Here is a 25,196-nt window from a genome sequence, read left to right as displayed (position 1 = left end):
CTTTTGTGTAATTAAAGAGAATTGACAGAGTTTAAAAAAAAAACAGTTTTCCTGTTTCACAGATGCCATTAACTCAGGAGAAACAGGCAGTTTGAAAAAAGATGAAAATGTCACACTGTGAGGACAAGTAGCTATTTAACAGCTTTGTTAACATACTATTCACATATCCCATAATTCATCCATTTATAGTGTACAATTCAATGGTCTTTGGGATATTCACAGAGTATGCAACCATCATCACATCTCATTTTATAACATTTTCATTACCCCAAGAAGAGATCCTTATTGTCTTTTTAGTTTCTTGATAGTGAACAAATGACAAAACTTCAAAAACTTTTTTTGATGAAGACAAATTTATCTATTTTTTCTTCTGTTGTTTGTGCTTTCAGTATCATGAAATAAATCACTGCCTAACTCACAGATGTTTATTATTTTTTCTTCTAGGCATTTTATAGTTTTAGCTCTTGTAGTTAGGTCTAAAGTAAGTTAAGGTTTGTGTACAGTATGAGAAGAGGTCCAACTTTATTATTTGCATGTGGATATCCAGTCGTTCCAACACCATTTGTTGAAATGACTATTTTTTTGCAATGAGTTGTCTTGCTACCCTTGACAAAAATCAATTGGCCATAAATGTAAGGGTTTATTTCTGAAATCACAGTTCTACTCCATTTACCTATATGTCTATCCTTATACAAGTACACATTGTTTTCATACAAGTATGCATTGTTTTAGTACACTAGCTTCACAGTAAGTTTTGAAATCAGTAAGTGTGGGTCCTTCAAATTTGTTCTTCTCTTTTAAAACTGCTTTGGTTAGCCGGGCGCGGTGGCTCACGCCTGTAATCCCAGCACTGTGGGAGGCCGAGGCGGGTGGATCACGAGGTCAAGAGATCGAGACCATCCTGGTCAACATGGTGAAACCCTGTCTCTACTAAAAATACAAAAATTAGCTGGGCATAGTGGTACACGCCTGTAGTCCCAGCTACTCGGGAGGCTGAGGCAGGAGAATTGCTTGAACCCAGGAGGTGGAGGTTGCGGTGAGCCAAGATCATGCCATTGCACTCCAGCCTGGGTAACGAGAGCAAAATTCCGTCTCAAAAAAAAAAAAAATGCTTTGGCTATTTTGGGTCTCTTGCATTTACATATAAATTTTAGGATCAATCTCCCTATTTTTGCAAAAACAGTCAGCTGGGATTTTGAAAGGGATTGTGTTAAAAATGTAATTCAGTTTGGGAAGGATTGTTGCCCTAACAATATTAAGTCTTCTAATCCATAAACACAGGATACCTCCATTTATTTACATCTTTAATTTATTTCAATGATATTCTGTAGTTTTAGGTATATAAGTCTTGCACTTCTTTGGTTAAATTTATTCCTAAGTATTTTATGTTTTTTGATGCTATTTTAAGTGAAATTATTTTCTTAATTTCATTTCAGATTGTTCATTCCTACTGTATAGAACTACAATTTATTTTTGAATAATGATCTTGTATCCTGCAAACTTGATGAACTTGTTTAATAGTTCTATGAGTTGTTTTAGTCAGTATCAGGATTTTCTATATACAAGATCAGGTCATCTGCAAATACAGACAATTTTTATCCTTCCTTTACAATCTGGATGACTTTTATTTGTATTTCTTGCCTAAGTGCCCTGGCTAAAATCTCCAGTACAATGTTAAATACAAGTAGCCAGAGTAAATCTCTTTGTCTTGCTCCTGATTTTAGAAGGAAAGTGTTCAATCTTTTACCTTTGAGTATTATGGTAGCTGTGGGTTTTTTGTAGATGCCCTTTATTAGGTTGAGAAAAGTTCTCCTTTATTCTTAGTTTTTCTAGTGATTTTATCATAAAAGGGTGTTGAATTTTGTCAAATGTTTTTGCTGCATCTGTTGAGCTGATCATGTGCTATTGATCCTTTAACCTATTAATATGGTGGTGCGTTACAGTATTGGATTTTTGTATGTTAAACTAACCTTGCATTCCTGGAATAAATCCCACTTATTCATGGTGTATAAACCTTTTAATATATTACTAGATTTAGTTTGCTAGTATTTTCTTGAAGATTTTTGCATCTCTATATAGGGATATTGGTTTGTAGTTTTCTTGTGATGTCTTTGACTGGTTTTGTTATTCATGATAATACTGGCCTCATAGGATGAATTGAGAAATCTTTCCCCAACTTGTATTTTTGGGAAGAGTTTATAAAGAATTGGTATTAATTCTTCTTTAAACTTTTGGTGAAATTTACCAGTAAAGCCATTTGTGTCTGGGTTTGTTTCTGTGGGAGATTTTAAATTACTCATTCAATGACTTTTCTTATTATAAGTCTACCAAATTTTCTATTTATTCCTGAGTAGTTTTGGTAATTTGTGAACCTAAATCTCTAAAAACACTTACTGTGTTAGCATCTCTCACTCTGACCTTTACAGGTGTTATATGAAAATAGTTTCCATGGTCATAAATCTTGGAAATCCTGGTTTGTGTTCAACAGTCTTTTTTATTGCCAGACTTCCTAGGACTCCTAATTTGTTAATGGACATCTTGAATATCAGAGATAGGAACAGAACATGGAGCACTTCCAAAATTTATCTGACCACCAAATGCCCTCTTTTTGCAAAGCATTTTTAAGATTAATGTTGCTTAGAAAACACTTGAGAAATATTCCCCTAGGCATTCTCCACATTCTGGCTTGCACTGGCAGAAGCATGACATAACACAGGAAAACATGTGATGAAAGAGGAGCTGTGATAACCAGAATATTTATTTTCCAAATGTTACACATGGGAATACAATTTCATTTGTATCCCTTCTGGACAAATGGGCACATCATTCCACGACACTGAATCAAATAGGAGAAAGAAAGGAAATTGCTTGTACATCTAGCTAAAATTGCAAATGCATCATGGGCTTCATGCTGAGTGTCTGCCCTTAGCCCATCCTCCTTGTAACAAGGCAGTGCAGTGAGAAAGTACATCAGAGCAGGTAGAGAGGGCCAAGGGCGAAGCAGAGCTTCTTGTCAGCTAAGTGGTTAATTGAGTGCATTCACCTTGAGTATCACAGTGTTTGGGAGGATGTAGCCCTGCCCCCTACTACTGGATGAAGTTACCTCAGTGATGGCTTTATTACCATGATGGCAGAGCTTAGATGATGGCATGGAATGAGAGAGTGGATGAACTAAGAGCCATTATACTCTTAGCACAATCTTCCCAGTATTTAAACATCAGCAAAGTATTTTTTTTTAATCCACGGACTGGGAAAAGTCACAGAAACTCAGGACTACTCCACTGATGGATGCTCAAATAATTATGTCAATTAGTGACTGCACCTAAATCTGTGTCCCGGGGTCCACTTTTGTCACCCACTGCTTGTCTGCAAATGTGAGCCAGAGTGATTTCCTCCCATTGTCTTTGAAGCCTTATTTTATTTCAGAGACATTTATCTGCTAGATATGGCTATGGAAACCAGGCTACGGCGTACTTTGGCAAATACACAAAACTACATCTCAGCTTGAGGTTCAGTGTTTATCATTTGAGTCTTACAAATTACAGGAGAGCTATGGGAACAAAAGGTAATGGAATAGTTTACTAATCATTGTTTGAAAAACCTGACATGAGAAGTCTTCTAAATGAAAATGACTACATTTCATAGCCTTCAGGATCAAAGCATTCACTACACTGAACTACAATCAACACTCAAACTTTCTGTGATTCCATCGAGAATTTTCTTCTTCTGGTTACATGAAACACAAACACAAAGCAAAAACTAAAATGAAGTGCTATGAAAATAGTACTGGACTGTCAAATGTCAGGTATTGACATTATTATCATTATTTGTCTCTTTTTGGTTTGAAGCTCTGTGTTTGCAAAGGTTAGTAATTAACTAGGCTTTTATGTCTGTCCCTCTTTCCCTCTCACTTCTGTAGGACCTTGAACCACTCTCATTATTGTAACTTTCTCTTATCTCTAAAGTAGGAATAATTGTCACTTATTAAAACTCTGAGGCCCAGTAGGTTTTCAAAAGGTATCTGTTCATTGAATATTGACATAGAGATGAAAAAGGTTTGAGTCTTCATGTGATACAGAGGGCTAGATGGCAGCATCGATCCTAGCAGATGGCATGATGAGGCAATGACAGAAAAGATTTTCTAGTTGGACCAACATGTGATCGTGGGACAACTGAATTTCCCTTCTTCAGCCCAGAATGGACTAGATATGGGATTCATTGGACGTTAGAGGGTGTTTAAGATTTCAACTGTTAGAAGGCTCCTTTGCCAAAGTTTGAAAATTAAAGATCAATGAATCTTTTGATTGGAGTAGGGTCTTCTGGCGGGGGTAAGGGACAAGGGTTGCAGAGGAAAAAATAGGAAGTAGAAAGCAAGGAGGAAGAAGGAGATTTTAACCTCTGAGAGGCAACTACATTCTAACCTGAAAGGTCAGAACCTCCAGGAGTTCAGTTATCATAGAGACTAGAGCAATTTCTCTTGAGGAGGCTGCTCATATAACGTTTAATTCCATTTACAAAATTATTTTGGCCATTAATCCAAATGCTGAGACCCCATATGATTATGTGTGATTGCAAAGTCCCACAGCCTGATTGTGAGAGAAATCCTTTGTGTCTGACATAAACCCCTTTCTATGCTGCCAATGGGAAGGTGATGGTAGGCTACCTCTCAATGAACGTTTGGAAAACAATTCCTGTAGTGAATTAGTCCCTATTAGAAAACAATGGAAGGAAGCTGAAAGGGGTTCTGTTGGATGGATGGCAGAGGCAGTGGTACAACAACATGGATGTACTTAATGCTACTGAATTAACTGTATACCTAAAAATGGTGAAGATGATAAATTTTACATTAGTGTACTTTACCAATTTTTTTAAAAGAAAAAAATGAGTGGAAGAAAAAGTCTAAGAACTAACCTTATTTTGCTAAATAATGGGTTGTCACTGAGTAGGAACTTTATATTTTTGAAACCAAATCTGAGATGTAACCCTGAGAGTTTACAGGAAGAAGGAGCCTCTGAGAGGAGATGGAGAATGCTGACCTAGCTCTCTAAACAGAGCAAAGCTTTAAGAGTAATTCTGCCATTAAGCTCTCTGGGAACTCACAAGCAGCAAATGAAGTCTTTTCAAAGTGAGGAGTAAAGACGAATGGAAGTTACTAAAAACTATTTTTTACCGGCTACCTTCATATATCTTTATGCTGGATACTGGATAGACCAAACTGAAAATATGTAAACATTTATAGTCTCTCTGCTTTTAAAATCTACTCACAATTGTAATTGAGAGAAGAAAGCAATCCCTCCTGTATTGCTTCAATTCTATCATCAAAACAGAATATCTTATCCTGAGCACAGGCTTGTTGTCACCGCTTGCTTGTCCTTACGTAACTGGTGTTTTTTTTTTCTGTCTTCTACGCTGACTTATATAAATTAGTAATACTTATCAACAACCAATTTAAATCCTTTCTTTTTTTTGTCATTTTTAAAATCAGGCAGGATATAATGGCATAAATTAAAATATTGATCAATACATGGTCCATACTTTGAATAATAAGTTCACATGAACCATTTAACAAAAAGAATATTTAGCCAGCAATTTCAAACCACTCCTTAGACCTCTAGACTTAGTATTTTAACAAAATAATAGAATCCATCTGTGGTCTTCAGCCTGCTGAGGCTAACTGGCACACTCTGGGGACTGTTTAGCTGCCAGGTGCTCACAGAAGGCCAGAGGACCTCTCAGACTACAGCTCAGGGTGCAAGAGAAGAAGCCATCTTGTGAACTGTGCCACATACAGCTCCCAGGAACTACCACCCCCACATCCACAGGAGTCCCTGTTTCCAAAGAGGTATCTTAAACTCCAGAGCCTGCTGGGATAAAGTGATTTTGTCACATCTTGGAGCAGTCTATTAGAAGGGTTCACAAGTTAACTTTGGAATAAAAAACAATGTGATGTAACCCACAGAACACTGGGCTCAGAGTTAGAAAGCCACACTTTTTCTCCTAAGCTCTCTGAGTTGGGAAAAATACTGCTTATTACTCCTATGACCATTGGGAAGCTCAAATGAGGTAAAACATGTTATAGGCACATTACAGATGGAAGGCAATATTAATAGCATGGAATCAGGAGGGATGAATTTAGGTGTTCAAAAGAAAGGAGGCAAATACACAGCAAGCAACATCCCTACAAGGATTTAACCCTTTTCGCTTCCTGAGTTTCCTTCTGAGAGGGGTTGAAAGTGAAAATGTATCTTTCTTTGAGGACAAAAGAAACATGTTCTGTGAGTTGGTATGGAAAAGGTGTGAAAAGAAGATGAAATGTTCCTATCCAAAAGAAACCCTAAGGCTGGGCATGCTGGCTCATGCCTGTAATCCCAGCACTTTGGGAGGCCAAGGTGGGTGGATCACGAGGTCAGGAGTCTGAGACCAACCTGAGCAATGTAGTGAAACCCTGTCTCTACTGAAAATACAAAAAATTAGCCAGGCATGGTGGCAGGTGCCTGCAGTCCCAGCTACTCGGAAGGCTGAGGCAGGAGAATCACTTGAACCCGGGAGGTAGAGGTTGCAGTGCCGAGATGGCACCACTGGATACCAGCCGGGGCAACCAAGTAAGACTCAGTCTCAAAAAAAAGGAAAGAAAGAAATTCTATTATAAGCAATGGGTCAAATTCTATTAGAAGCAAGGGGTTATATCTGGTAAGCATTAAGACAAACTCTTGCTTTCTACATGGCCTGCTGGCTAAAACCAAGTTTCCTTCTTAGCAACAACAAAATTAACTTAGTATTCCAGAACACACACATCGAGAAAAGCCTTTGATTTCAGATGTTGGCATGGAAACCTGGAGTAAAGGGCTGTGGGAAGAACAGAACCAATACTGGCAAAAAAAAAAAAAAAGGCCTATGTTGTTTTAAATAAATCTTTATCACACCATTCCCTAAAATCGAATATGTGGTATCTATTTATAGTCTCTGCTTTTATTTAGAGAGACTGTGAAAAGCAAGAAGAAAGTGAGAATGCACGTAATTGTCAATTTCTGTTTTGAAGTAGCCTCTGCAAAATGCCTTGCTCCATTTCTGGCTGGGTTCTCCTGCTCTACATTCCTCACTCTACCTGTATTATGACGTGGGGGAAACTCATGCAAAGCAAAAAAAAAAAAAAATAGAATCCAATATTTTCATTTTTTCTGCAAGACATGGCACTGCAAAATTTAACAAAAGATCTCTACAACTCAATGAAAAACACTCATAATGGTGGAGCATCTTATTTACTAATGCAAGCAATGAATCAATCCACTTGGCATTCAGGTCCATCTGCTTCCTTTATGCCATGCAGAAGAAAAGAACTGATCAAGAGAATGTTTTATTTTATTTACTTATTTTTAAAATTTTATATTTAAAAAAAACTGTAGCAATGGGGGTCTTACTATGTTGTCCAGGCTAGTCTCAAACTCCTGGCTCAAGCAATCCCAACGTGCTGGGTTTACAGGCATGAGCCACCATGACCAGCCAATAAAGAGAATGTTTTAAACATATCTAGCTATTGCTTCTTGGCTTTTTGGCTAAGATCAAGTGTACAAAATATTTAGCTGATGCCATTTAAGAATCTACCTTTAAGGTTCACAACAATATGATTAATTTATATTAATTTCACAAATCAGATATAATCTCTCCAATAAAACCATGTCAGATCCACAACATTCATAAAAGCTGCTCACTGTAGAAACCAGTCAGGAACCTATTATGTAAGAATCAGGATCTAGGCCAGGCGCAGTGGCTTACAGCTGTAATCCCAGCACTTTGGGAGGCCGAGGTGGGCGGATCACAAGGTCAGGAGTTCAAGACCAGCCTGGCTATAGTAGAACCCCATCTCTACTAAAAACACAAAAATTAGCTGGGCATGGTGGCACATGCCTGTAGTCCTAGCTACTTGGGAAGCTGAAGCAGAAGAATCACTTGAACTCGGAAGGCGGAGGTTACAGTGAGCCAAGATTGCACCGCTGCAGTCCAGCCTAGGTGACAGAGCAAGACTTCTCAAAATAATATAAAAGAATCAGAATCTACTAAATCAGAATTAGAAGAGGGATTCTATTCACAAGATCCATGAAGAATCCAGACAAAAATGTTAGCTAATATTTATTTACTGTTCTCGTTTACTTGTCTTCTCTCTTTAGATTAGAAGGACTATCAGGGCAGAAATTTTGATCATTTGTCCACCACTCTATCTGCAGCCTGGAACAACATCTAATTCAGAGTAGATTTTGCTCTGTAAATACTTATACATTTATCAAATATGTAAATATAAATATTAAGCAATGAATGAATTTAGCATATTGATGTTAGTCCTCTAAATGAAGTAGACAGGCATAGTCTCAGGGAAGGAAGGGATTGGGTAGAGGAAACACCACTAAGGTGTACCCTCAGTATTTACCTAAGAGGCTTAGGCTTGAAACCGCACACTATCTTATCAAAACTTGTACTGTAAACATAATCTAACAAAAGTAATGAGTAGTCCCTTGGTGAACAGTAAAAGTCATCCTAGAATAAGCTGAGACTAGATGTGTTACAGACTGCTGACAGTGTTTAAACAATTTAAACATTCTTTAAGGTTTTACACTGGGAAAATTTTAGAGCTGAAGCAATCTGGGCCATAAAGAATATTTATTAGTTTATCTAGACAACGGCAATCTTCCACTTCATTTCAGTGTTATTTATAGGAAAGGCTATTGACTGTATTAGATTATGAAGGCTAAAGTTGTCACAAAGCAATGCAGAAAGTGTCACAAAGACAATTTGCATTATTAACCCAATACACTATCATGTTGGGGAAACACCCACGTTCCCGTAGAAGTGGAGAAAAACAGTGAGAGTTGAGATATTTTTAAAATAAGTAGTTATTTTTAGTATACAATTTGTTAATCATCTTATCTGGAATACTGAACTAAATATCTTCCTGCTTTTCCCTATTACAGTTTCCTGATCATCATAAAAACATCTACTACAACGATTACTTCTCATTCCAGAAATGATATGATTTATTAGAAAACACTAGCAAAAAGGCACTCATTCAGATCAAATAAACTGAAGTTTAACCAACCCACTACTTTTTTGCCTTAACATTGCTGTCTACCTTGGCTGAAAATATGTGTTCTCTGAAAGGTTAAAGTATGTGAGAAGATGATTTAATGATATATATTTCTATTTTCCTTCTTTTCATCTGATGAGATTAAGTATTAAATGAAAAGAATGATGCTTACCATCTGAAATGTATAGTTACTTGTAAATAAGTAATACAATTTAAAACAGAGCTTCAACATTTATTTTCTGTGGCAATTAAATGGCTGTTTTCCAGTTACTGCATCCATCAAACAATAACCAAGGCACAGTGACTATATTATAGCAGGGAGTTAACCCTGCTCTCTCAGGCTTCCAGGCCAAAAGATTGAGCAAAGTGGTCACCAGCACTGCATATGGGGAAACAGTGAAGGACATAGGATGACTATCAGAAGAGAGGTGCCAAAAAGAGCCCGGACAAGCACAAACTGAAAGGCAGCTTCCTGGAGTCCACGGTCCCTGACAGTAGAATCTAGATTAGCAAGAGACATCATGGAAAAGTCAAAAGACCTTAATCTGAATTCCAGCTCAGTGACCTTTACTCTCTTAGACAGGTTACTGGCCCTCTGAACTTCAGACTCTGTGAAATGGTGCTATAACCCCTAACTTAGTATCCCTGTGAGGGTTAAGGTCCTGTGAAGGCGCTGGCACAGGACCTGGGACATACTACCAGCTCAGCAGGGACAGTCTTCATTATTATTACTGTGGGAGTGGTACTGACCTTGAGGGATCAACCACAGTGGCTGTGATTTAAAGGTGCCATTTGTTGTCCAAAGTGTAGGCACAGTATGTGTTTTAGCACACGTCTGCCATGTGCTGTATATGCAATAATTCTGGTCTAATATTACCATTGTGTTGATGTGCATGGCCATGCAATGGTAAAGATCCAGAGGTTAACAATGCCTTACATTCTTGTTTGTTTTTCTTTTTCCGTTTTTGTTTTTATTTTTATTTTCTGCTTTACATTCTTGAAAGCAGCCTCGAGCTACCAAGTCCAATGCCACGGCAAGGTGCCTTTGTCTAGTAGGTTATGCAATAGTTCAGCCATATTTGCATTTTTGTGAAAGAAAAATATGGTAGAAGTTGAGCAGTTCTCCCCTCCAAAAAGCTGAAGTTGTTTTTTCCCTTAGGAACAGGACTATCAGGGTAGTATGAACCTAACCTTAGAGCAGAACTCAGCAGCAGCAACGAAAGCCAAAAAGGGACCTTGGATGCTACTCTTAACATTTCTCTTTCCTTATTTAGGCACCTAATGTAGCATGCATCATCTCCTTAAGTCTTTCCATGAACTTATCCACCATTAAAGCCTGCAGAAGGACCTTCTCAAAGTATAGAACAAATACATCTGGATTTCTAGAAAGCAGGGTTCCCAGTAAAGCCCAGAAAATTTCAGAGACATCAGAAAGTCTGACACTTAAGATACGTAATTTGTAAGGTGCTGGTAGGAAGACTGGACAGCATGCCATGATCTGCTGATCACTTTCAGGCAAAGTAAAAATTCTTAAACAGAACTTTATCATTTTAATCCCATCTTACCTCCATCAAAAACAATGAGGAGCTAAATTACTTACAAAAGCTGGCTATGGGTGCCACTTTCAAACTATCACCTAAGCATCATGTTTTATTTTTTTTATTTTTTATTTGTACTTTTGAGGCAGGGTCTTGCTCTGTTGCCCAGGCTGAAGTGCAGTGGCATGATCAAGGCTCACTGTAACCACGACCTTCTGGGCTCAAGCCATCCTTTTGCCTCAGCCTCCCAAGTAGCTGGGACTACAGGACATGTGTACCACCATGCCCAGCTAATTTTTTTATTTTTCACAGAGAAGAGGTCCCACTATGTTGCCCAGGCTAGTCTAGAACTCCTGGCCTCAGATGACCCTCCCACCTTGGCCTCTCAAAGGCTGGGATTACAGATGTGAGCCACTACACCCAGCCCAATATAAAGTTTTAGAGTGGGCATGGCTGGGAGACTAGCAGGTACCTAGTTTGAGAACGTACTTATAAATTTCCAGTTTTCCCCAGTTTTTAAAATCTACATAAAAAGAACATAAAACTGGAAGAAGAGTAACAAAGTAGAAAAAAATAAGTGGTCTTTCAAGGACTGCATCTACTCATCAAAAGAGCCAGGCTTCAATGATACTGATGGTGAGATACCTTACCATAGATGTGTGTGCGTGGCTGAACAAACACTGGAGGCCCAGCACATGTCCATTCAGAGCCCTCAGTTTCATTTCCTAGGCCATATATTGGGATAATAAAGAGCATGCACTCAGGGGGTAGGTAGACTGTTAAGAGTTTTATAGCCTTGTCAAGTCACTTTAACCTCTTTGAACTTCTGATTTCTCATAAGTAAACTGGGATGATCATGCCTGCCTAGCAGGGTGGATGTAAGGATTTAATGAGTTCATGCATAAAAAGCCTTGAGTTGTTTATTGTTAGCCTCCAGGTAAACTAAAAATCTCTCAGCCCCTGAATCTTATCAGCATGAGTCTGCTCAGATTCCAAGATAATCATCACACTCATTTGCTTCCCAGTTGGAGTGGAAAGTGAATTTACATGACTGTTTAATTAGTAGCTGAGTGCAAAGCGTTTGGTCTCTCTCCCTCCATTAAATGTGAGAATATAGGTAAAAGTGCTTAATAAATGTTAGCTACTATTATTCTTACAGTTGTTATTACTTACTAGTCCATGGAGACTCTATGCAGTGCAGAAAAAATGAGGAAGCAGAGGGGTTTTTCTTTTTTGATCAGGGCCTGTTGTAGCCAGAGTTCCTAAGTACTTTGTGAAATTTTTTATACTTTATTTCTCCCTTGACCTCTGAACCCACAGTTTTTCTAAAGACTACTGATTTTCAAGTCCAACAGAGCTTAAAGGTAAAAAGAAAAGAACAAAAACAAGTAGGCCACAATGTCAGGTGGGAAATTTGATTTCTCAAGGCATGTTTCCAGACTCCAGCCACTCCATGTTTGGCTTCAGTGAGAAAGAAAAACACTGACAACAGCGGCAGATACCAGTGGCTAGAGTTTAAACAATCTCTTTTTTAAACAGTAGGAAACTGCACAAAGGAGCTAGACTCCCCAGGAGTGAAGGCCAGGTACAGAGGAAATAAAGTATTCCAAGAAATGCCAGGTAAGAATGAGAATGAATAACTAGTTCAAAGGCTAAAGAAGTGGCCTCAAACGCTTGTGTTCCTTGGGGCTCCAGAGTTGCTTCCTAGGTCACTCAGGGATTGCCTGCAGCTGGGGGAGGGGGGTATGCATGTATGGGTATGTGAACATATCTGTTGCAGGCACCTGCTACCCCCACCCCTGTGCCCTTCAAATGCATTAGCAGGGAAGCCAGAGCCTCCCATTCCTACTCTCTGGGAGTGAGGGTAGCTTGTGAGGGCCACTGAGAGTGACAGGGAGGAAGGCCAAGGTGAATCATAATATCCTGTAGTGATTCCAGGAGTCTTTAGTGATCTTTTCAAAAGAAAAAGAAAACAAGAAAAGAAAGGCAAACTACTATTTTAAAGTCAAGAGCCTATTTTTACAATTGCTTTGAAAGAAAAATAAAACAAACCAAATGTTTTCTCAAAAAAAAAAAGTTTCCCTGTCAGTCACTTGTGTGAAAAGGCAGCCTTACCTTGACATATTGAACGAGACGCTCACAGACATTCACTTTATAAGTCTCTATGCCAAGCTCCTTAGCCAAGCGTAATATTCTGTTTTGAGTTGGTCCCACGTAGGCTCCACCTACATCCACATAATCAACATGTTTGTTCTGCAAAAGGAGAAAAATTGGTCAGAGGACTTTAGTTAAAACTTGGAAAACTATGTCTTGTAAAAACTAACCCCATTTATTTTTTTAAAAGTTAATTGTGCCTTACATCTCCCCTATAAAGAGCAACTGAAAATAGCAATCTTTTCTCCTCCACTCAAGAATTGGGGCACAATCCTGTCTAATACTCAGCAGTAAACACCATCCTTTGGAAAAGCTATTGGTAAGGCCAATAGCTTCAGCAATATAATGCATAAAAGAGAAAGAACACTGTAGTATACTCTGCCAGTTTAGATCCCTTACGAAACATTTAAATTATGACGTATGCTTTTCTCTGGTGTTATTGCTGGAGGAGCCATCCAAAGCCTAATTCCCTAATTTTCACCAGATGAAAGCTTAAATCAATCCACATTGATGGCTCTAGATGTTACTTTAAAACACTTTCAGGAAAGAATGCATCATAAGGAAAGAATACAAAAAGATATACAAAGATTCATGTATTACTAAACTACTTACAAATATGCAAACCCTCTCTCATAAACTACAATTATTTACTTCCTCCCTCATAAATACAGGTCTCCATGCTTTTCATCTTTTTATGAATTGGCAAGTCCTAATGATTTAATCAGTAAATTGCATATTGGTGAGCTACAGCGCCTCTGTGTTTTTGTAATCACTTAAGGCTCTGTTTCTATTTTTGTTATGTATATCAGTTCTCAAGCATGTCGTCATGCCTTTTCTCTGTGTTTGCCGGATTATTTTTTATTGCATGCCACTCATTAAACTTGAAAACATGTAGAATCATTTGAATCCTAGGGGGATGATAGCTTTCTCAGAGAGGATTTATGTTGGCTTCTGCCCAGAGCCTGGGACCCTCACAGTACTAGATAACTTAATTCCATTTTCAGTACCTGAGAGGATTTGAAGCTGGGCTGAAATGCACATTTGGCCTAGTTTTCCTGCCTTTCTTCTTACATACCCTTGCTTCTTACATGCAGCCCAACCCAAAGCATGAGGAGTTGACCAATACTCCCCCACAAATAGGTACACACTTCATGGGGCTCTGGACTTGACCTGTCACCCTAGCTTTGCACTAGGTGCACAGCACTGCTCAGCCTTCAGAAGCTTCTTCAGTGGTCAGCAAATCCACCTGCTACCCAGGGAAAAGTAGGTTAATACTTTCCAGATGTTGCCTCAGTGATTTTTCACTATCTTGTTAGCTCACTCATTCTCTAATGCTTTAAATGTGTGTGTGTGTGTGTGTGTGTGTGTGTGTGTGTGTGTGTATACAGAGCAACTTGTCTATCTGTCTAGTTATCTTTGTATTTTGTTATAATTTACCTAATCTGTTATTTCCAGAAAATTGTCTAGTATTATTCAACATTTCCTTCCTGGAACTACCCAACCTGATATTATCTTTCTATTGGAGGATATGCTTTGCTAACATTTTGTTTAGAATTCTTATATCTATGTTTATAAGCAATAATGAGACTGGCCTGTGATTCTCCTTTCTTCTGCCTTGTCTGTTTTTTGCATTAGAGTACTGCTAATCTCCTTAGTTAGTGATAATACTTTCTTCTATTCTCTAGAAGGATTTGTATGTAAATAAAGTGATCCATTCTTTGATCATTAGGTAGAACACACCTGTAGAACCATCTACACTTGGTGATATTTTTGAGGTAAAATCTTAAACTACATATTTAATTTGTTTTTAGGTTAAAGAACTATATCAGCATCTTTTCTACTGCCAGACTAAAGCAGTGTTAATTTTGGTGAATTATATTTTTCTGATAATATATACATTTCATGTATGTTTCAAAACTGTTGGTTTAATGTTCATGGCATCCTCTTTTCCATTTAATTATTCTTTATTGCATCAGTAATTATATCTTCATCTTCATCTCTCTCTCTCTCTCTTTTTTCATTTTCTTGAGACAAGGTCTTACTCTATCACCCAGGCTGGAGTACAGTGGCATCAATATGGCTCACTGCAGCCTCAACTTCCCTGGGCTCTAGCAATTCTCCCACCTCAGCCTCCCAAGTAGCTGGGACCACAGGTGTGTGCCACCACATTCAGCTAATTTTTGTATTTTTTGTAGAGTCAGGGTTTTGCCATGTTGCCTAGACTGATCTCTAACTCCTGAGCTCAAGCAATGTACCTGTCTCAGCCTCCCAAAGTGCTGGGATTACAGGCATGAGCCCCACATCTGGCTGTCATCTCTTATATATTTGGGGTGTATATTTTTTCTTTTTCTGGAAAAATCTTACCAGACATTTCTTGTCTATCTTTAATAGGTATCTTCAAATAATCAACTTTTATTTTATTGATACTCTGTTGTGTGTTTATTTTCTATATCATTGATTTGTGCCCTTTCACCCCTTCTTTGGATTTATTTTGCTCTTAATTTTCTAACTCTTTGCATGCTTAGCTTAGTCATATAAAGCCCTTTTTATTTTCTAATGCAACAATTTAGACTATACATCTTCTAAGTATTGCTTTAGCTTTATCCACAACTTTATCTTTTCCATTATTTTGCAGGTCTAAGTATTGTCACACAGAAAAGGAAAACAAAAGCTTATCTTTATTTATGTTTTCCATCTGAATTTACACTACCCAGATGATGTGAAAAACCTAGAGCAGAAAATTTAAAGTGTCAAGGAGGGTGGTAGAAGTAGACTCAAATCCTTTTCCCCAGGCCTCAAATAATCCACCACAGATAAAGTTCCACAGAAAATTAGCAACCCACAGCCAAAAGTTACAAAACATATGTGCAAACAAGGCACCAAAAGAAAATAAGCAAAAAAAATTCTCCAGAAAGATTTTGTAATAGTTGAAAAGAAGTGATTAAAACTAGGAGCAGAGGAAAACAAACTGAAAATATCAGGTAGATTAAAAAATAACTGCCAGTAATAAAAATGTACTAATTAAAAATTTTAAAACTCCGTGAATGGATTAAATAGTATATTTGACTATTCAAGAGTGAGTAGACTGGGCATGGTGGCTCATGCCTGCAATCCAGCACCTTGGGAGGCCAAGGCAGGCAGATCATGAGGTCAGGAGTCCGAGACCAGCCTGGCCAACATGGTGAAACACCGTCTGAATACAAAAAAAATTAGCCAGGTGTGGTGGCGCATGCCTGTAATCCCAGCTACTCAGGAGGCTGAGGCAGAATTGCTGGAACCCAAGAGGCGGAGGTTGCAGTGAGCCAAGATCTTGCCATTGCACTCCAGCTCTAGGCGACTGAGCAAGACTTTATCTCAGGGAAAAAAAAGAGTAAGTGAACTACTAGATCTGAATAAATTATCTAGAATGCAGTTCAAAGATAAAGAATTGGAAAATATGTTGAGGAGGTAGTTAAGACATGGAAGATAATGTCAAAATATTAAATAGTATTTAAAAATTAGTAGCTGAGGGGTTAGCAGCACTGTTGGAAGATAAAAAAAACCAACAGATCTAAAGTATGATAAATAAAAAGAAACTCTCACCCAGACACAGAGAAACTGCAGTATACCAAAGAAAAGAGATCTTAAAAGCAATTCTTTTTCAGAAAACAAAACAGGCAAATCATACATACTTGGAAAAAAACAAAAATTAGACTTACTAGTGACTCTTCAACAATAAAAATACAATCCAGAAGACAGAAGAAGAATGTCTTTACTGTTCTGAGAGAAAAAAAAAAGGAAGAGAAATTCTAAGTAGAATTTGTCACCTGTTTGAACTGTGTTTTTGTCAAGCTGACAAATGTATGGAGTTTAGGACCCAGATTGGAGGAAAGCATGTGTTTCAAGTAGAATGAAAATGGTTACAAATAAAAGTCTGAGATTCAAGAAGGGACAGTGAACAAAGATACTGGCAAACCTTTAAATAAAATTAAGCAACATCAACAATAGAATAAAACAAAATTAATAATGTCCTTTGTTGAAAAACAAACTTGAAATGAAATACTTTTACAGTTTACAGATTAGAAGAAGGGTGATCACAATTGAAGCATGAAAGTTTTTGTATTTTTTAGTAGAAAGATAATATATTGATAAACCTTAGACTACATAAGTGTGAGTGTTAACATAGTTAAGAAAATTGATTGAAAAACATTGGTTTGACTATGTAACTTCCAAACAAATAGAAGAAAAAAACTAAAAAGAAAACAAAAAGAAGAAAACCATTAACCCAAAAGAAGGAAAGAAAGAAACCAAGAGGAAAACTGTTAAAGTGGGACAAATGGAAAGTCATAATGTAATAAAGTTAAAACATTTAAAAAAGAAATAATAACAAATATGGATGGACCAAGTTTGTCAATTAAACTTAAAAATGCAAAAACGAGTGGGGCATGGTGGCAGTCACCTATGATCCCAGCTACTAGGGAAGCCAAGCCAGGAAAATCACTTGAACCCAGAAGGCAGAGGCTACGGTGAGCAGAGATGGCACCAAGGCACTCCAGCCTGGGCAACACAGCGAGGCTCCATTTCATATATATATATATATATATATATATATATAGTTACCCCCTGAATCTAAAATTTTAAAACAGACAAAAAGTCAGAATAAAGAAAACTCTAACTGAAAGATAAAGAGATAAACAAATACTAATATAAGCTGTTGTAACTATATTAATATCAATGAAAACCTTAAAGAAAATAAATCTCAGTGAAATAAGTGTCACTACATAATGCTAAAAGATCCAGAAGGTTGAACAAGTTTAAACTTGCATACACTGAATAATATAGCTTCAAAATGTAAGCAACATTTGACAGGAACCAAAGATAAGTGTCCAGTAGAATAGGGAATTTTTAACATACTTTTAAAAGTGAATAATAGATTAAGCAAACAAAAAAGGAGCCCCATTAAGCTTATTCTAGTAGATATATATAAAGCACTGCATATAGGTTTTAGAGACTACATGTTCTTTTCAAGCAGAAATTAGAAGAACTTTGGATATTAACCATGTGTTTGCTAGGTTATAAAGTGAACCTCAAGGATTGTTACCATATAAACAATGTTCTCTGACCATGATACGGTGATGACAAAAAATAACTGAAAAATATTCCAGCTGTAGAAATTAAAACACACCAGCATGGCCAACATGGTGAAACCCTGTCTCTACTAAAAATACAAAAATTGGCCGGGAGTGGTGGCATGCACCTGTAATCCCAGCTATTTGGGAGGCTGAGGCAGGAGAATCACTGAAACCCTGGAGCAAGGGTTGTGGTGAGGCAGTGAGGCGAGATCGCACCACTGCCCTCCAGCCTGGGTGACAGCGTGAGACTCTGTCTTCAACAACAACAACAACAACAACAACAAAAACTCCTAGCAATATGGATTTAAGTCTGTAACACAGAAGCCTGCTGATATGTTCAAGAAGTAGCAAGAAGGCCAAAGTGGACGGAACAACATGGGCAAGGAAAATAACTGAAGATGAGGTTACAGAGGTTATTGGCAGGGCAGGTCACCTAAAGCCTCACAGGACACTATAAGGACATAGGCTTTGACTGTCTGTGAGAAGGGGAGCCTTTGGAAGGTTTTGAGCAGGGAAATGCTAAAATCTGACTTGCATTTGAAAGGCTCACTCTCACTGATGCTTTAAAAAAGAATAGAATATAGGGGGGAAGAGTAAAAGCAGGGATCAGGAGCCTATTGCAGTCATCTGGCCTAGAGATAATGGTGGCTCCCACCAGGGGATGGCAGTGGAATTGGTGGGAAGCATTGAATTCTGGATATGTTTTGAAGGCAGGGCCAACAGAATTTTCTGACAGAACAAATGAGGGTCTGGCAGTGTTGAGCATGACTGAGTTTTCTGAAAGTTGCCATCCTCTAACATGAGGAAGGCGGCTGGAAGAGCAGCCTTGAGGAAGATCAGAAGTCTAGTGTTGGATGTGTTATGTTTGAGATGTCTATGCAACATCTAGGAGTTCTGCAAATTTCTAACTTCCATGTCAGATTAGCACAGCATATTGTAGTCAGCATTTTGCTTATTTCAATGAGGAGTTAGGGTTTCCGTTCTGCCATGATACCAGAAATTAAGTGCTTCTTCGACCTCTTTAATCTGTCCTCATATAATGTTTATTCTCTGTTTTAGTAACCATCAGTGCTTGCTCCCAAATGTTTTCTAGTCTCCAACATCCATTTTAAGATATAAAGAACAAAACTGGAATCAGGACTCCAATAAATTTCTGGGCTTTAACAAAGACAGCAAGAGGACTCCTGGGAGTTTCCAAACATGATGTCTGTAGAATGCTGACACTATCTTTAAATGAAGCAGTAAAAAGAGAGAGGAATTTTGCAGAATGCTGCTTTATGAAGTAAAAACATTCTAAATCAGGTGCCTCAAATTCAGCATAAAGACACCAGAAGTGTAACACTGTATTCTATACTATGTTGCATCTCAGTTCTTTAGGGTCTTGATTTAGATCTCACTACTCAACCTTTGAAGAAGCCACAAACATGCAACAATATTGGCAAACAAATACACCAACCCTGTGGTAGCCCTGCAGACATTTCAACTTTATTAATTTCATTCTGAAGAATCATGGATGAATCACATTAGGAAAAACTGGGAAGTTCTGAACTAATGGAAGTTCCATCTGAATGGCTTGCCGTGTAATACCAAATTTGACATTCTGGTGCTCAGAGATCCACAGTAGCTTTTATATCATCTCCTCCCAAAATTATCCTAGTTGATTATGTTATTAGAAGCAATTCTAAAAATATTTGCTTCAGTTTCTTATTAAATATGATTTTCATGCCTGTTTCCTTTTTTAAATTTAAAAAATTTTTGAATCAGGGTTTCACTCCTGTCATCCAAACTGGAATGCAATGGTATAATCTTGGCTCACTGCAACCTCTGCCTCTCCGGCTCAAGTGATTCTTCTGTCTCAGCCTCCCAAATAGTTGGTACTACAGGTATAGACCACTGCACCTGGCTAATTTTTATATTTTTAGTAGAGATGGGGTTTCACCATATTACCCAGGCTGGTTTTGAACTCCTGAGCTCAAGTAATCCACCTGCCTTGGCCTCCCAAAGTGCTGGGATTACAGGCGTGAGCCACCATTCCCGACTTCCATGCCTATTTCTTAAAACCCTTTTTTTCTTTTTCTCATCATTTGGAGCATAAATGCTAAGTCCTAATTTCTAAGAATTTCAGAGATTCCTTTCTCACATTCCTAAGGGGAGTGTAATATCATGCTGAATAGACAATAACGGTTCCTGTGTGGTGCTGACATATACAAATGACACAGCATAGTAAAGTAACTGAGGCCAATAACACAGATGGGGACAAGCATGTTGGAATTCTCATTTCCCTTATACAAAGAAACTTGTTCTTAACTGAAAATCCGCAACATGACTGATGCTCCTGTTTAATAACCAAAAGGTTTTAGAGATAAGAAAAATAGGGCTAAGGGACAAATTAATAACTATCTCCAAAATGAAGGAATATTTTTCAGAAAATGACAGAAAAATCATATCTCACAAAGGCATACAGGCAGAAGATGCAATTCTTGTTTTGCACTATAACACATTGCCTTAAATTAGAATTTGAAGATGGAAGGGAGTTTCTTTAAGAACATTTAGATTGTATCTTATTACCCAGATGAGAAAACTGAGATGTAAAGTGATAATAGGACTTAACCAAGACATCATGTCAAGTCAGCACAGAGGTTAGAATCCCAGTTCCCTCACTCCCTGACCAATAGCTTCCCAGTGGACTACATCTAAGGGTGTACTCAGAAAATTTAATCTGGATTGGCATTAATTTAAGGCAAGCAAGTAAACAAATGCCACAGAGTAGCACTTCTGTAGTGTCCCCTGGAGATGTCGTCAAAATGCAGGTCCAGAATCAGCAGGTCTGAGATAGGGCCTGAGATTCTGCATTTCTATCAAACGCCCAGTTGATTCAAGGGCTACTAACTGACAGATGACACTTTGAATGGCAAGGCTGTACAGCACCCTTAGAGCTGAGCAAAGCAGAATAGGCCTAGATACATCCCTCAATCTAAAAAGTTAGGGAGCAAATGACAGAAGGGTAGCATGGCACAGTGTGGCTGAAATCACTGCTACAATATCGTAGTTCAAATGTTGTCTGTATGCTATTCCAATATTCATTGATATTCCCTCTCACATGCCTGCTTCTATTATGCAGCCTAGCATTGTGAAATACTTGCTTTCCCAGGATCCCTGACAGCTGAAAGTAGCCATGGGACCCAACTCTGGCCAATGAAACTAAAGCAAATGTCGGCTGGGGTCTCTTAGCAAAGGAAAAGCTTTGTTGCAGACAAGGCTGGTGCCACCCTTTTACTCTCCTTTCAGCTTTGAATGAGAACTTGATGCTTAGAATTTCAGCATCCATCTTGTTACCACAGGACAACAAACCAACATGCAAAGAATATCAGAGCAGGGCCAGACACAGTGGCTCATGCCTGTGATCCCAGCACTTTGGGAGGCTGAGGTGGATGGATCACCTGAAGTCAGGAGTTTGCGACCAGCCTGGCCAACATGGTGAAACCCCGTCTCTACTGAAAATACAAAAATTAGCTGGGCATGGTGGTGGGCACCTGTAATCCCAGCTACTTGGGAGGCTGATGCAGGAGAATTGCTTGAACCCAGGAGGCGGAGGTTGCAGTGAGCCGAGATCGCACCTTTGCACTCCAGCCTGGGCCACAAGAACAAAATGCCATCTCAAACAAACAAACAAACAAACAAAGAATATCAGAGCAGAAAGACAGAAAGAGCCTGTTGATAATAAAGCTGAACCTGTGCACCAGCCTGGACTATCTACCACCAGACTTCTGTGAAATAACCAAATGTTTGCATTGCTTACGCCATTCTGCTGTTAATCTAACTGAAGCATCTTCTAGTTGGATAGATGCTTCTTCTCTTTCCAGTCACTTCCACAGTCTGGTTTTGTCTTTACTGCCAATCCCTAAACTTTAACACTCTATTTGTGTACTCTAGCAAAAAGGCTGACTGATGACCTTCTAACTGTCAAATGCGAGGGTTGGTTTTCTGTTTTTGTTTTTTGCCTTCATACTGTGTCAGCTGACTGCTGAGCATCCCTTCCTCTTTGGTGCACCGACTTACCTATTGCTGCTCTAGTCTGGTCCTCTGCTTCTGCCTCTATTGTGTCTCTCTGGCTCTTCTCCCTTTCTCCCCCACTTTTATGTATGGAAACTTCCATTGTTGCCCCTATTTCCTTCCCACTTTTCATTATCTCCCTGTGTACTTTCATCAGTACCCACAGATTCAACCACCTGCAACCATGCCCTTAATAGTAGTACAACTTAAATAAAGGGACAACTTAATAGCTATCTCCAAAATGAAGGAATATTATTCAGAAAATGACAGAAGAATCATATCTAATAAAGGCATACAGGCAGAAGATGCAACTCTTGTTTTGCATTATAACACATAGCATGCATTTTTTCCAGAATGGTGATGTAAGCCCAAGTATAAAAAAGGCAGCGATGTAGCAAGAACTGGGCTTCTTTCTTATATCTAGCCAGACCCAGCCTGAGGAGTGTCTCTGGCAGCAGGATACTTCTTAGGGAACTAAGGGTTAAGGGAAAAGTTATGCAAAAACATACTATATTTGTTCCTGCTTACTGCAGCCACCACAGTTCTATTAAGTTGTGTGTCATTGAATAAATAAAGAATCTAAGTGTGTGTGCATGTGTGTCTGTGTGTGTGTGTGTCTGTGTGTGTGTGTATGTGGGTGTTGTGGGTGTATAGTCACTTCCAGTACAGCCAAACTATTATGTCTGTAGTATGGAAATTATGACATTGTATTGAAGGTATTTGCTCATGTTTATTGAATTCACTCAACTGAAAGTCAGAAGCTGCCAGTCTTAGTGAGTACTTGTTCAAGAGAATGGACACTTATTTGATGGAGTACTTTAGGGCTATGGAGGACAAATGGCTTCACTGCATGAACTCTTGAGATCTCCTCTAGCCCTATGATTTCCAATGGCACCACTTGTAGTTTGAGTGAGTTATTACATGTAAGTATTAAAATCACTTACCCTCACAGTATGTGTTCTTCCACCAACCCTGTCCCGAGCTTCTAAAACCAAAACGTTAACTCCATATTCATTTAAGAGTTTGGCAGCAGAAAGACCTAAAGGAAAAAAAAAAGAGAGCAACATAACATCCAAATGCTTAAAATCCAAGGTTTAACCAGGTCTACACATCAAATAAATTCAGGGTATCATATACAGTCCAATGATTTTGTTGTCTTTCTAATAAATTCTGACCACACTGTGGTTAAATGAGTCACCAATTTTATTATCTATCACAAGAGATTAAAAAATGACTAATTTAGTCATCTTGCATTTCAGGTTGGTCAACAGAAACAAAATGTAATGGTTTTAAAAAGATGTATCTTGTTTTCTGGTGATAATCATATATTTAGAGAATTTTTGACCCTCTAAACCAATTCCTATTATTTTTCTCTTCCAGAAATCCTGATAGTATTAACAGAAGAGAATACTTTTCTTGAAAACTTTCTCTAGCTACACCAGGTCTCAGTATATCTATGCTTCGCTTTTCTTAACTTAAAAATCCTGTATAATCATGTCCTGTCATTTATATTTCAATTACATGCTTGCTAGATCTTGTTTCCTTCACTAGTTTCTGAGTTACCATAAGGTAGAAACCGTGCTTCATACTTTTTTCATTAGCTCAAACAAAGCTGAGAACACATTTTCACCTGTAATTAGAAGCCTTCAGGGAAGATAAAATATTTTTTAAACCCAACATAGTAATATCAGAAAAATTAAGAAAGTGTTGCAGATTAACATTATATCAAGGGCAAATGCTACAAGCATGATTTATCACTGATGTTGACCTTGATCTGATCACCTGGCTGAGGCAGCATTTGTCAGGTTTCTCCACTATAGTTATTCTTTTCCCCATCTTAACATACTGTACTCTTTGGAAGAAAGGCTAGGCATAGCCCACACTTAATGAGTGGGAAGTATGTTCCAGCTTTTTGAGGGTGGAGTATCTATACAAATTATTTGGAATTCTGCACTGGAGATGTGTCTATTCTCCTCACTTATTGATTTATTCAATCATTTACTTATTAATATATCAATATGGACTCCCAGATATTTGTTTTATGTATAATCCAACACTATGTCATTAATTTTATTGCTCAAATTCTTCCAGCTATGGTTATTGGGAGTTCTTTTAGTTGCGCCTATGCCCCTTTGACATGCCCCCATCATTTTGTGTGTGTGTGTGTTTGAGCACTTCCTTCCTTTCCGATACTTTACAATGCTCCAGACTTATCTTTCTCTGCCACAGCCTTAAAATCAGGCATTTCTTCAATGAACCTTGGTCCCTTTTACTGGAGAACAGTATTAGAAACCAAGATCGAGATTCTAGGTGTGCTCATTGCTACTGGGATGTCATTGCTTCTAAGACCTCTCAGCTCACAGAGTAAAGAAATATATTGTGCATACACTTATTTTTAAATCTACATTCATTTTTGTAATTCAAATTAGGTCTTAGATCCTAGTTAATGTTATACTTCTCATTATAAAGAAATGAAGAAGACTAGCGAGATAAATATAATACAGGGGGGAAATGCTAGTTATATTAGGGTAGAGAGAAATAAGAATGGCACCAGAGACAAGATTAGTAAAATGATACAAATAATACCTAGATATGTATAAAAGTGGTTGAGGAGAGGAACTATTCTGATTTTAAAACACAGTGATTTGATAGTTCATTTCTAATGGTATATATCCTAAAGATAAAAGAACTGTACAATCTTTTTCAATAAGAATTTAACTAGTCCTAGTATTAGCATTGTTATCCCAAAGGTATTACATTTGTAGTATTCGATAAAACAAGTGAGTAATCAGCCTGACGTTGTTGAGAAGCAGGTTTTTTAGCATGGCAATAAATATATTCAGATGTAAAAATGATGAGATGAAGTAATAACCCTGTAGTCTTAGATATGAATTGGAATTATAAGCATGATATCTGGATATACTCTATCTTTACAAAAATATTTCTTAGTTTTGCCCAGTTAAAAGGTCCAGAAAAAATAACCTACCCAGTAGCAATGAACACTCCCAACACCTAGACTGTTGTTTCTAAAACATCAATTTCCACTACAATAAACTATGGCTTGTAACCTAGTGAGATCTGGGGCAGGAAATGTACAAGATGAGCTGCAACATGAAGTCATGCCAGAAAGTAGGGAGACTGTCAGAGACTACTAGGATTATGTCAAAAAGACTCCGGAGCCCACCTATATAAACTCCTACTGGCTAAAGATGAAATAATTTGAGTGCTAAAGATAATAACTGCAATGGCTTAAATCCAAGAGCT

The 25,196-nt window shown here is 38.0% G+C and overlaps 1 protein-coding gene across 1 annotated transcript in view; it reads right to left on the bottom strand.

Moving 5' to 3' along the window:
* The window catches only part of MAOA (monoamine oxidase A), a 75,146-nt gene that overhangs the window by 33,131 nt on the left and 16,819 nt on the right, over positions 1-25,196 (bottom strand). The window contains exons 2-3 of the mRNA XM_078363336.1: positions 22,877-22,971; positions 12,730-12,867 (exon numbers count right to left, since the gene is read on the bottom strand). Coding sequence (XP_078219462.1) covers positions 12,730-12,867; positions 22,877-22,971 — 233 coding nt within the window. The remainder of the gene's footprint in view (positions 1-12,729; positions 12,868-22,876; positions 22,972-25,196) is intronic.

This window comes from Callithrix jacchus, chromosome X (genome assembly GCF_049354715.1).
Source record: "Callithrix jacchus isolate 240 chromosome X, calJac240_pri, whole genome shotgun sequence".
Classification (NCBI taxonomy): domain Eukaryota; kingdom Metazoa; phylum Chordata; class Mammalia; order Primates; family Cebidae; genus Callithrix; species Callithrix jacchus.
The sequence above is the reverse complement of the archived record's forward strand: the minus strand, read 5'-3'. Positions and strand labels throughout refer to the sequence as shown.